Source organism: Sitodiplosis mosellana, unplaced genomic scaffold (genome assembly GCF_009176505.1).
Source record: "Sitodiplosis mosellana isolate CC-2019 unplaced genomic scaffold, AAFC_SMos_1.0 Smas_scaffold_3, whole genome shotgun sequence".
NCBI classification, from domain to species: domain Eukaryota; kingdom Metazoa; phylum Arthropoda; class Insecta; order Diptera; family Cecidomyiidae; genus Sitodiplosis; species Sitodiplosis mosellana.
In genome coordinates, this window is record NW_022595246.1 from 10,439,214 (window position 1) to 10,453,716 (window position 14,503).

General features: G+C 36.9%; 1 protein-coding gene across 1 annotated transcript in view; it reads left to right on the forward strand.

Moving 5' to 3' along the window:
* Positions 1-510: 510 nt before the first annotated feature.
* Positions 511-14,503, forward strand: part of LOC129565880 (lachesin-like) — a 61,012-nt gene continuing 47,019 nt past the window's right edge. Inside the window, exons 1-4 of the mRNA XM_055441184.1 lie at positions 511-1,315; positions 2,986-3,092; positions 11,753-11,773; positions 11,865-12,060. Of these exons, the coding sequence (XP_055297159.1) occupies positions 1,213-1,315; positions 2,986-3,092; positions 11,753-11,773; positions 11,865-12,060 (427 nt within the window). The 5' untranslated portion in view covers positions 511-1,212. The remainder of the gene's footprint in view (positions 1,316-2,985; positions 3,093-11,752; positions 11,774-11,864; positions 12,061-14,503) is intronic.

Here is a 14,503-nt window from a genome sequence, read left to right on the forward strand (position 1 = left end):
AATCGCACTCAATGCAATTCGAGTCAAGTGGTTGTCTAGTAGTGCGTTGTAGAATGAAAAATCACTCTTAAACGCATGGCACTCAACCGTTTGCATCACGGTTGTGAGTGGAATTTTCTCACTCTTCAGCATCACAGCATGCACACGAATGAAACCCAAAGATACACATACTTTTAGCTACGAGTAAACAAACCGCTTTTCCGCAATTCACTCATCATCATTGTTTGTATCGAAATAATCATTGTGTGTATGCTTACGCTCTCTATACACTGACACCGATGCTACCGAATGCGGATAATGATTGTGATGATGGTCTCGTGTGAGAGAATGTGCGTGCGTCTCTGTCTGTTTGCTTTTTTTGTTGCTTCTGTTAAATATTCGGATGGATTTTGTGCCAGCGTAGTGTGTTGTTGAAATTGAGAAAGCGAGAGAGAGCGCGTCACTGGCATACACACAGGAGTATCGTTGCGAAGACGGGTGCATAGCATGAATTTTTGTTCATTCACCAACAGTATCGAACGAACTATACAGACAGACGCAGAGGTTTGTGTGGTTGAGAGCACATTCCGAGGCGATTTGATATTCAAATTCGGATTACATGATCGTTGCAGTTTCGCAAGTTTTGTTTTTTCTTGCTTATTTTAAACGATAGAAGAACAAAGAAAAAATGCAGCACACATTGAATCAACAGTTTTAAGTGACTTAATGGACTTTTGCTGGAAAAAGGAATGCTTTCATTTTCATTACCATCGTTTAAATAAATATCGAACCATTTTTTTTCGAACATTTATGCAGTTTTTCTGGTGATTGACGTGTGAATAAAGTCGTGATTTTTGAAACAATTACAAAATTGAAGCGGCGTGTGTACGGAAGTGATTGTACGGTCTTTTTGTCCACGCTATTTGGTTATCGAAAGCGGAAAATTGTGTCTGTGCATACGTGTCTGTGTGTGTGCTGTCCGCGTATTCAAATTTTCGATTTCAATTTTCTGTTACAGAGGGGGAGTTCATCAATCAATGTGGCGATAAAACAAGTGCTTTGTGTTCGAATGCTTTTCAAATGAAAAACGTTGGTCCGCATCGATCAATTGATTGAATGATTAAAGCGTCTGGCGAACAATAGCAACAGAAAAAAAACGCTAGACAATTTTTTATGGTGTGCGTTAACTAGTGAATAAATGACTTTGATTCGTATCACAGTGTCGGCAAGTTGATGAAGCTGTGGTATCTGATCGGTGTTCTTCCATTAATGCTCTTTGAAGCAATTGGAGAATCAACGAACACAAATAAAAATGGAGTCATACCTGCGACAAATGGTAAGATCCAAATCGGCGCCGGTTTATTTGCCCAAATCGACAACCATCAACTCATAAACTAAATTGCTACTTCGACCATTCGCACGCAAATTAAACATATAATTCAAACCAGTCCATTAAATAATTAATGGCAATAGGCCTATATAGATACAAGTAGATCTCTCTGGATCGCATTCAATTTGTGGCATTTATTATATCTATTTTTGCTGTGTCAATATTTATCGAGTTATCGCATTTTGAAATATCAATTGCATGTAACTATGCAAATTTCACACGGATGGATTTTGAGTTTTAGTCGGTTGAAATTTATTAGTTCGTTGGTTTGAGCGTGTGTGTGTGTGTGCACTGTGCATGGATACCGTTTTGTTGCAATGAATTAATACCGTCATTAAAAGCTTCCATTCAACTCAATGGAAATACACATCAACATCATTTGACACGATTTGCTGCTACTTTTCACAATGATACCACCGTCACTGAGTCAAAATTTATCATTATTTTGCATTCAATGGTATTGTATACACGAAATCGTCATTAAAGGATGAAAATGCAAAATTCGCACGATGGAAAGACTGATTTGTACATATATTTTCATTTTGGAGGTTTTTCCCCATATATGCCTGGTTGTTTTTCATTACCGCGCTTGTTTCCGACCGCGTCGAGCTATCGAACGAACTAACCGAGGAAGTGAAAATAAAATGCGAAAATGAATGCAAACAAAAGAGTTCAGTGCACAAAAAATCATAATGAAATGGAAGCAAAACCCGACATTTGTTGCGTTTAAATTCAAAACAATTGCGGTCGTTCCCCCGTGCACAGTTCCATTGCAAACAGGATAATTGAAATTACAGCACAAATTCACAGCGGAAATGATTATGAAAATAATTTTCAAAACCTTTGATAAACCAATTTCAAAATTAAATTCAACACATTAATCTTGATTTTTCGGCCGACCTGGTTAGCGTGGCACAGTTAAGATTTTATTTGGGCAGGCAAAAATATGGGTTTATTTAAAGTGATTACATCATTTGGCTACAAATTTTCAATGAAGCCACTGATTTGGAACGAGATTAATGCCATAAACTTCATATTTTCGATTCAATCGTGTAAAATGCAGTAATATTTTGATTTAACGAATTTAAAAAGTAAACAATAGTAAACGGTACGTCCAAACGTTCATTGCATTGTGATTTCAATACGAATGAAAATATTTTCTAGAAATAATAAACTAAACGACGTTCAACGAATGGTAAAAGCTCTTCCAACTCAGAAAAAAAAACACTTGACTCGACTCGAATCTAAAACCATCCCGAAAAATTCAACAGAAAGTGATGCGGCGTGTGTCTACCACAGGAAAAACAACTTTTAATTGTATTATGAATAAAATATGCGCAAATCGAAATGCATGTAGATATGAAATTGACGCTCATTATGCTGGACAGTGAAAGTTCATGAAATCGATCCGCTTGAAATCACGTGCCGCCGAAAATATTGCATCGAAACAAAATAATCAACGCCATTCGGTGGTTGAATTTGCATTCATTTGTTTTTAGAATCATTTAAAATTCAATAGTTTATTTATGGTCAACAATGAACGTTCCCAGTGTGGTTATTAAAATGATTCTGTTTTGCTCTTCCTCCCTCTCTCTGTCTCTGTCTATGGCATGCAGCGGTGGCCGAAGACCCCGAATTCACGGACATTATTGAAAATGTAACGGTACCTGCTGGAAGGAATGTACGAATGGCGTGTTCAGTGAAAAATCTCGGCTCTTTTAAGGTAAAATTCATTTAAAAAAACAACATTATTTTTAGTTCTGGGTATTTTACATAATCAGCATTTTTGCGTCAACCATTTCGCATGAAAATAGACCGTAAAAACAGTTGGCAATAAAATTCTGAATAAGCGCTCTCTGTGTTTAATAAATTAGGTGCAAAAAAATGCGAAAAACAATCGATGAGAGTACGGTACTGTTTCTATGGTGTTAATGTCAAATGCTGATTCTGGCTGTTTCGCGAATGTGTTTATTAAATCGTAACAATGCGATTTTGTTCGTGTGCATGAGCTGCAATGAAAAGTATGCAGCAGAAAAAAACGTCGCAATGGATCCGTCGAGACTGGTTGAACCCCATTTTTTTGTCAAGTATCAAATGGTTTTTTTCACTCTTGAACCAAAAAATTCCCATGGTCACAGAAGAATTCGATGAAAAGCTTCGAATAGGTAGAAAAAATGTGTGTGTGTGTTTTGAATGTGATATTGGAATACCAAGTTATTACGTTAACTTCACTAGGTTTCGATATTATGCAAAAATTGTCAGGCGATTTTTTTTTCGTTCGTCCTTTTCATGTTTCGAATGGCAATATCTCATAAACAAATGCCACCGTTTCCATTGACACAAATCAAATTTTCAGCAATAAAATCAGTTTTGTACAACATTTGATTTTTTTTTTCCTCGACAATACAGTGGAAACTTTTGATTCGATACAATTTTGTAGCAACGAAAATAATTCCAAAGTCACAATTTTCTTTCTTTTTCTCTCTCTCGCTCTTTCTCCTCTTTTTATATCTTTTAATTCGTTGACGTTTTTGACTCACCATTTCAAAATCGAATTTGTTTCATTGTAATTCCACTTAATCGCATTTTGGACGTTACGTGTTTGAAAAAAAATATATATAAAAAACCGAAGAGAGAAGAAATGCTCGGCATCGGCGAAACAGTGAAATCACGGTCGCCACCGCCTTCAGTCTACTAGCAGAACAGGCATATAAAAGCAAATAAAAATCGTTTGCAATAAAAACATACGTCCAATAAATCAGTCAGTTCATCCCCTATCTCGCTGCCAGAGCCCGTGCGTTTTTGTGACGTTTTCCCTCATTCGTTTGGTTTGTCGATGAGGAACCAACCGTCGACATATCGCCATGCACAATCCCGAATACTCTATTGCTAATAGCAAGTTTCGTTATCAGTTTATACGATTGCATGGCTTTTTCTCTGTCGGTATGCACTGTTTTTCTGCTCTGCTTCAGTTTTGTTCCCAGCGGCTTGCATAACAAATAGCAACAAAAAAAAGTCTCATCTTCTGAGCTAACAAACGCCTGCCGTTTCTTAATTCCGCTTTCTTTGGTATTCATGAAGCCAAGGTGAATTACACGCTTGAACGAGCAATAAGGATTCAAATGGACTTTTTTCTCTCTCAAGAACAATACACAAGCTATATAAAATAAAACGACTTTCAAATCGGAATAGGAGCAACTAGGCAACCAGACTTGTGCCTCAACTCTTACCTAAACTCTTAACATAGGATAGAGTCCATCTTTTTGTTCAAACGCAAAAATTTCCATCTTTATTTGTAAACTTCTCAAGTGAGTCGAAGGAATTTTCGTTAAAAATGAAGAGTTAATTTCTGTCATTTGAAAAAATAGAATGTTTATTCTCAAAATCAACTGACATTTTGTCACGTTCTTCCAATGCATCCAAATTGACCATTGTCGTAACCAATCATAAGAAGTGTTCCAGAAAAAGTGTTTTACTATCTGAAAGAGACCGTGCGATGTGACAGTACGGTTGTGTGACACGTGGAAAGTAAATAAATCTATTCTCTGTGACCAGGAAAACAAAAGTGGAATATAAAAGAGTGCTACGTGAAACGAAAGTCAACGACTTTGCGGGTGAATGGTATAGTTCTATTCCCACCACAAAACCTGTTTATCATTTTTCATGGTGTTTGTGCGTGTTTTTCCGCTTCATTTTTATGATGTTCATGAGAAATAGTGCAGATGCATGGATTTACTAGAGCTTAGCATTACAATCCGACATTAAAATCATTTGTCAAGTGGATGAAAAAAACACATCTTTGTATTATTCGAATTGCAATTGCCCAGCAAACTTGCAATATTTTGTTTTGGGTGAAACTTTGAAAAAAATGTGCGATGAAACTACAGAAATTCTGTTGGAGAATTCATTATGTCCCATGAAAATGAGGTTCAATGAATCAAACAATGTATAAAATTGATAAACGCTCTATTTAAGGCAACAACATTGGAATATGAACCCTTCACCAAAGGATCTTCAAGTCAAAGACTTTGGCATAGACTGTGGTTAAAATGTAGGTTATTCTCAAGCGAAAGTACTTCTCCGAAACCAATGAAGCGGCAATTATTGGCATTCAATCTAATTAGTGTTAAATTGTGGTTAATTTTGGGTGGTTGTGCATAACTAGTGGCATAAATGATTCAAATTTCATTGGGATCGCTCTATAGAAACAACGTAATGTTCTGCTTTTGTAATACAATGTGCTCATTCGGCTTTATAAATATTTATCGTCAATACATTGTTTATAGCTCCTTCACAGCTTGAAACACGAGAACATCAATAAAAGTCCCCCGCCCCATTATATACGGCATGCCAAAGCAAGTTTCGTTGAAAACCGCTAATTAATACCAAGTAATTCCCATTTCAGTGCACTATTGAATTCATCAAAATACTTGCACTTTACCTCAATCGATTGCAATTCAGCATGTTTCGTAACAGAAAACCACCATTTAACAACTTTTCAACAACAAAAAGAATCATTCCACAATGTTGATGAGTTTTCGTGAGTGAGCGGCCGCCAAATGGCAAAATAAAAGCAAGATAACGAACAAGTTTGAAGAACATGTGTTTTTCATGGGGCGAACTTATGCAATTTTGCTCTCTATCCCTTCGAAGTCGACTTCTATCATTTCACGATCTCTCTTTTGAGAAATCGTAAAAAGTAAATACGAATATTTGCCTGCGAAAACACGTACTAAATGTGGATAATATATTCAAATTCATATGTTTGGAATTGCATCCACCCTCGGCGTTTACAAAAGTGTGTTATGGAGCGAGAGCAAGAGAGGGAATGAGAGAGAAAGAGAAAAAAAATGTGATGCTATCATATTCATAGCACAATTATTTACTATCTTATTTGCCAGTAATAGAAAAGTCAGAAGAAAAGTCCAACCACGAAAGAGAACGAAGCAGAAAAAAAAATATGAAAAATGAGTGTCTACACTCTACACGCTGTGACACCGAAAAAGAGCAAGAGCAACAACAACAGCAACATGTAACAGAACGAGATGAAAAAGCATGTCATACTGTCATTTAGAGAATGTAATATTTGTATTCTTTGCATAAAATCATAGATTTTGATGCCGAGTTCTGGGCTATGAATATAAATTCAACATAAATTTTTGTGGCGGTCGCTCGACAAAACAAACAAAGAACAAAAAGAAACAAAGACGAAAAAAATATATATATATGAAATGACGAATAAATAAAGGAAAATAGAACGAATTCGTGCTAGAGCTAGATTATGGTCCGAAAGAAGTTCCCTTCGATGTACCAATTTTTCTATTACAACGAGAAGTTTTGCCATTCAAGTGATAGTTGGCCATTTCATGTCGCATCTTGTTTCAATATGCCAACCACAAGAGGTCATAAATTTGCAATTTTAGGCATATCAAGTTGATGATAATCATTTCTTAAGACCCGACTGCTTTTCTCAATTGAAGTCGACGGAATTTGTTGTTTCTTCTTGTTGCGAAGGGGAAGATGCAAAGAATAAAAAGCGGCACATCGCGGGATCATCGACGGTCTGGACAAGGAAAAAAGGCGGTTGTTTGAATAGACAATGACCTATACTTTTTCCGTACACACACAAAATATGGCTTTTTTTGGTTTGACATGCAAATGATACCACCATCTTGATTTGCGCCCAGTTTTTCCTCTGCCGATGATTTTCTAATTCCGCAGTCAAGTGTTTGTGACTCGTGTTTGTACACGTTCAGCCCTGTGCTAATATTTGCTTTCCCTTAAATATTCAATCTAACCGATGCTGCGAGCGCGAACTCACAACAAAAAAAAAAACCATCATCCAAAGTGAGCGGAATCCAAGGCGTGAGAGTGTATCTTTGTGGTAGATTTTGGTTGAGTCAGTTGCGAGTCATTGTTTGTTATTCGTTTCGACATGATATTTGATATATTTTTTTATTATTAGCATTTAATTCGGTGCAGGATGTGCACTGGAATTCGTAATTACATTGGCCCTTTTTTGTGCTAACAAGAACAAGTCGCTCATTGAATTCAAACGCGCGCGTTCTTTCGACTTTTTTTCCCTCGTACTCTGTGTGTTCCTTTGATTTTATTCAATTTTTTTCGGTTCTTCGCTTTTTTTGCGTTCACTTTGTCGAATTTTCTGCTATTGTCTCGTGTATCTTTTTCGGTTTCACTACGGCATGTGGTTACCCCAATTGCGTTCGAAACGAGCAACCAGCGTTCACGTGTATTTTGGCAAATTGGCAATGTCATGAGTTAAAGAATTTAGCAATTGTACGAAAGACATTTTTTTTTCGTTCTCTTTCTCTCTCTCTCTCTCTCTCTCTCTCTCTCTCAGTTTCTCGTTCGAATTTCGCGTGCACGCGATTAATGAAACGAATTGCGCCCAACGAAATGCAAATGCTCAGTGATTGAACGTCTTGAAACGTGGCATAAATTTTGTACAGCCTCGAAAATCTATTGAACAAACATTCGAGCGCGAATGAATTTGAATTGATTTTTTGATGAATTTTCTTTGATTTTCGTCTTCGAGCGCACCGATTCGCGTGCCTTGAATATTGAATAGAGAAATAGCGAAAGTTTCGGTCATAAAATCAAACGCACCATACCATTTATGGCTTGTAATTCAATTAATTTTTTTTCCGCTGCTGTTGCTGCTGCTGCTGTTGTTATTTGCTTGATTTGATGCTAAACATTTTATTTCGCTCGCTATTAGCATATCCGATTATATTTCGTGTACAATCATTGATATGCGCACTTTCGCCGGAAAATACAAAACCGTGCTTAATCTCGCATCTTTACTAACATTTTACACGTTTTCGGTAGATACCTTTGTAAAACACCCTTGGAATGATTGGATGAAGGAATTCATGCATGTGGAAAATAATCTCACCAAAATGGATTCAACACAACCGGATACTAGCAAATTTTCGCATGAAAGGTGCAAAAAAATATAATAATTAAAATATTTCCAAGCAGTCGAGCATACTCACCATCAAATGCATGGTGATTTTACTCAGATTAGCCACGACGGCAATAGAGTGAAATAAAATTTTAATTAAAATGAATTAATAAATTCAAGTTGACCCCAACAGCACCGAACTGCAGCAATGGAAATTTATTTCAATTGAAACTGAACACTACTGAAACACACTTTTTTTTTATTTCGCAATGAAATTTTCATTTCGTCATATAATTTGTTTTCCAAAGCGACAAATTTGATGTTTCCAATGGTTCCAAATTGTACATCAACTCATCATAACTTTTGTCAAAAAGAGTACAATTTATACACTAAAAAATAAAGTTTCACAAGAGAAAGTAAGAGATCACTTTCTCACTGGGTACAATGTCCATTTTTTCTCCAGCATCGTCCATAATTTTTGCTCTCTTCTCGTTCATATGAACGACAAGCTTGTAATTTCCCCACAAGGAATGTGCTTAAAATCTACCGCAATATTCGGATATGCTCTCGGGAGCACGTAATCATCTGACTACTCTACCAGATTATATGGTGGTATCGTTGTTTGGACGCGATTCATATGAATTTTACTCTAGCATTAAAAGCTACTGCAAGAGTTTCATCACTGTAACCACGACATTCAATTGGTTAAAAGGGAAATTTATCCATGAATGTGGAAGAGGCTAATCTTTAATTTCTGATGAATAAGTGCAAATAGCATGATGGTTTCAGCGGTGTTAAAATGGAATTTGAATTTTTTTTTCTAAAACCTTTTGAATAAGGCGAAAAAATGTTTTTTTTTTCAATTCATTACTCAAGTTTTTTTTCCTCTTTTTTTTACTTTTGCTGATAAAAATGTATTTTATTTAATTATATTTTTTCTTGATTTTTTTTTATTACAATGAAATGCAATGGTCTATAGATCGGAAATTCTCAGAAGGATCAAATGAAAAAGACGTTCATCTATGTGATTTCAGAATTGAGATTAAGTGATTAAGGAACCGTTCACTTTCTTTCATATAAAAGAGCATGTAATGAATATCATTCGACATTTTATTCTGTAAAAGTCCCTTGCAAACTCTCGTTTCTGCCCGCAACGATGCAAATGTGAAATCAAAATGGAGCTTTCATTTCGTATCGCTGTTGCTGAGTACTATAATTTTGTCACATCTGATATGTCCTTTAATTCCACCTGAATGGAACATCAACAAGCTCTCCGTTCGGTTGTGATTCTCGTATTTGGATTCGATTTAATGTGTGTTTTCAGTCATCTAGTAGTGATGGGTTGTATGTGTGTAATGCAAGATCAATCGGCGTCACAATCTCGATGCGAAAAAGTGGAAAAGCGTCAGCAAAAAAGAAAGTGCGCCAACGAGAAACGACCGTAAATTTTATCGCTGTTGGTATCAAATTAATATGCACATAAATAGAAATTTACACGTCTACATCCGTACGTTTGGTTTTGTGTCGTCGCACACAAAACGAATCTCATTTCAAATGTTTACATTTCGCCTGAATTCTCGGCGAACTGGAAACATGTGGCTGAGATTAGTGAAGCAAATGCAATGCAATCAACTAGCTCTCTCTCTCACTCTCTCACAGGCACTTTACACAAAATGTTATAAAATTTTCCAAAGTCCCTCGGTTATCAGCAGTTTTTGCGATGCGCCACTGATATGGAAATGATTCTTAGTGTTATGAAGCTCGTCGCTGGCATTTGTTTTTTTGTTTCTCCTTCTTCTCGGAATCCATTTAATCCGGCTAGTGGTGCATAAGTTGTTTCCGTTGAAATACAAGAAAAAGAGATTGTTGCGCGTTGATAAATTCCAGTACAATCAGGCAGCTGACTGTGTGTGACTATGGCGTTGTTGCCATTGACACGTCGCATCATTCCGGAACAAAACAAACATATAATCACATGAACAAGAGATACTCTATTTGCCTACATCGGGTTTTGTTTACGGAAATTTCATATGCACAAACAAACCAGCCAGCGCGCCTGGGAATGACAACAAGACAGAAAAAAAACTTCCCGAGTATCACACAAGAAGTGGAAATAAAGAGCATTTTCGAAAGAGCTAACTGAATATACTTGGTGTGAAATGCTTCGGTTTCGGGCGGTGGGAATGAAGTACGTACAGTTGTTTTTTTTGGTGTGTCTCGAAATGCTGTGTGATATTGCGACATTGTAGCGCATATACACCAATCATGGTGCTAACAAATTGGTATGAGTATTCGATATTGATATTGTGAAAGGGATAAATTTCTTCATGCATTTTTCACTTCCGACCACCAGTGTCGTCGTCGACGGGAGTCCCACTGTGTTTGTGAGTGTGCACTGGCATCACCGTGCATTTCTCTCTGTTTTTCACTCTGGCTGCCGGTGCCACTTCTTTTTTCCTTAGCTCCATTTTATCCGTTTTCTCATTTCATTTTTATTTCACACGGTATGTGTGTAGCATTGCGACGATTCGTTTTGTATGTAAAAATGCGAATCACGTTCTGGTTCACACCTTGTCTCTCTCGCTCGCTCGATTTTCGCTTCGCAGATAAAATTCAATATGTTCTTGCGATTGCTGGTGGTACATGCAGCTTTTTTGTCTCTTGAAATATGTGCTTTCGATTCTTCGCATTGTCTTACTAATCTTTTAAACTGATCGCGCGTCGTCATCATCATCATCATCATCGTTCGTTGAATACTGTATGTGTGTATGTTCGCTGTTCAAATTGCCAAACTTTCTTTTCCCCTTCTTGTCGAGCTCTCTCATTTCTCGTTATTATTTTGTAAATGCATTCGTTTTTATTCACAACATTGCCACACAGTCACAGCCATTTGTTCGATTTGTGCTGGAGCATCTCATTGTCATGTGTATCTTTCAATTTTGCCAATATCGACAGTAAATAGATAGTTGTTTAGCTTCGTTTAGTTTAAATTTGACATTACATTCAATATTGGAATGGCAACGACAACGAAGAAGATGAATGATGCGGAGCGCTCGTGAGCATTTCGTTTTCGAAACAGTCGAAATGAAGTGTCTTTATATTGGAACCGATTAAAATGAATCACTCTTCAAAATCCGATAAGATATTCGGCACATTCGACGGAAATCGATTTTAAAACGGTACGATCGAATGGGGCATTGTTCTGAAAATAATTGGATTATAAATGGCAAAAGTCATTGCAACGTCGTCGTTCGTGAGAGATGATTATTTTTTTTTGTAGTAGTAACTTTTTCTATGTTTCAATCTCAAAAATGATCATTATCCTTTCATAAAATGATTATGAACGCTTGATTCAATTCTAAGATTGTAAACACTTCTCATTCAATTCAATGAATACACTTTTTTAATTTGCTGATAACAAATCTATGTGATTTTCTCTCTTTTTTCCCCTGTTTCAGGTAGCTTGGATGCATTTCGAAGTGAGTATCTCAGCCAGAGAAATAGTTTATAATGAATGCTGTGTGACTTCATCTCTATTGATAACATCATTGCTTTTTTCTCGTCCTATAGCAATCGGCCATTTTAACGGTGCACAATCATGTAATCACTCGAAATCCGCGGATCAGTGTAACACATGATAAACATGATAAGCATAAAACGTGGTACCTTCATATTAATAACGTACAGGAAGAGGACAAGGGTCGTTATATGTGTCAAATAAACACTGTTACAGCGAAAACGCAATTTGGCTATTTATCGGTTGTCGGTGAGTATGAGTATATTGAGTTGGCAACGCTCTCTCTATCTCACTGTTGCTGCTGTGCATTTTACCATGTCCGAAAAAAATGCCATTTGGCAGCTTTGTTCATCACCTTTGTTCCACACAGCCGCTTATATACCCTCCTCTGCTTTTTGTTATTGTTGTTGTTGTTGAAAAAATAAATATATATTCCGCAATTTATTCGGGAGCCGTTCATCAGCGTAGCGCCACATATCGTGTTGATTCCCGCTTATAAAATAATTTATTGTATAACATTTGGCGCGCTGTTTATTTTAACCGCATGTTTTGTTTTTGCCCATCTATTTACCACGGTGTTTTTTTTTTCCTGTTGCTACTGCCCGCCTGCCTGCACAATGCACACTCACACTGGTTTGCGCGTTCCATTGTGTGTGTGTGTGAGTGTTGTCTATGGTTTTTCGAATATTTGACCTGTTTTACATATGCCATTTATTGAAGTCGATATATTTTATTTTTTGCCACTCGTCGTTCTCTCTCTCCCTCTCCCGTCGTTCGCCCACCATTCACGAGAGTGGTTTTATGTGTTTGCATTTTGCCTTTCTCACGGCCACATTTCCATTTTAAATTCCACTTCGTTTCAATGTCGACAGTTATTGCATCACTTCATTTTTCGAAATGGCGAAAGATGCGAATGCGGGCGTCGAAGAGACTTTGCCACTTTTTTGCCCACGTCGATTTTTACCATCATTCGTTCACTTTTTCTCAACGCTGGTAGTGGTGGTGGTGGTTGTTGTTACCACACGATGTCATTTGTTTCGTTTGCATCCATTTAAAATGTTAATGCACGAATTCACATCATCAATTGCATTTTCACTGCGTTCGTGTCTGTGCTGCTACATGTTGTGGATTATGTCGGTGCATTTTTCCATATTTCTTATTTGCCCGTGTACTTGTCCAAAATTGATGGTTAATGCAACAAGAAATGCATATCAAACGCAACAAAAAAAACTATCTATTGCGCACATGAATACCAACATTGTTCCTTGCATTCTCTGAAGCTCTTCAATTTTCTGCTCGGCATTTTTGACATTTTACTCTAAAAAGCTTCGGAATCCAGAGAGAGAACGGCTTAGGAAAATGCACAATTTCATTGAAATTCCACAACGATGATGATTTTTCTGTTAAAAGGTTAAAAACAGAAGGAAAAAAAATGAATGAAATCTTCCTGTGGCTATAATTCCAAAGATCGAAATGCATGCGAGAAAAAAAAATTACATCGAAAAAAAAAATGCAATTTTCTACTTCATCTCTTCCATATTTTAAGATGGTTTTTATTTTATCTCGCATTTACTCAAGGGAATTTCGCTTGGGAAAACTTTCTTTTGGGAATTTGATTGAGATAACCGCGTGAAATGCGCTGCTTAAGCTGTTGTGTGTCACACACCTTATTATCGAAAAATGTTCTCAAGTTGGATTTACACATCGCATTAATGCATCATCAATTTTGGCCGCGCCACAACCGAAAAATCGAAAGTTAAATCCTGCTCTCTTTTTCTCGATCTCTGAAGTCGTATTGAACTGAAACTAAGTAAGCTTGATGTTAAGCCAGGTAGCAATAGCATGCGATTTACTTCCATCACCGCCTTATTATCACCTCATCGTAGTCGTCGTTGTCGTCATCGTCCTTAAATCGGATTCAAACTCATCAACTCATCAAGACGGCTAAAACAATTTCACCGAATTGTGTTGAAGGAAAGCGTAACAAATTACATGACTTGTTTCCGAAGAGATTTGCACGATTTTAATCCCGAGCTTTTCCACAAGTTAAACGTGTGCAACGTCACAGAAAATACACACATTGAATTTAGTATTTTTGGAATACGATTCAGCATATCGTTCTGTGGTTGCGTATGCGTATTATAATAATGGCAACAGCATCCACGGCAACGATAAATGCTTTAACAAACTGATGTTCATTTGCACCTTTCTCGGAAGGCAGTCGACAAATTTTATACCGTAACAGTGGAATTACTCACACTGCTCCCACCACTAGTGCTTGAGCTGCGCTTCTTCACGTCTTTTTTTTTTGTTGAACTTAAAGAACATTTCACATTATAGATAAGTAGAAATAAGACAGAGAGTTGAAATCAAATCAAATGTTCGTTGGTTTTCGGAATTGGCGGTGGTGGAACAGTTGTTGCTGGATTGCATGTAAGCGTTTTTATGTTATTTCAAAAGATAAAACCATCAAAACATTCATTCGTAACATAACGAGCAGATTTTCTGTGTGCCTCGTATCTCTCGACATTTCGACAAGCGTTCCTTTTTTCTCTTTCTGTTTATCTCTCTCTCTCTCTTTCTCTACCAGCCCGCAGAACTTTTGTTGTTGTTTGGGATTCATTCACTTGATGTTTTTTTTTCCTTTCGGTGTGTGTGTGTGCAAACCGTAGCATTCGCTTTTTTTCATTAA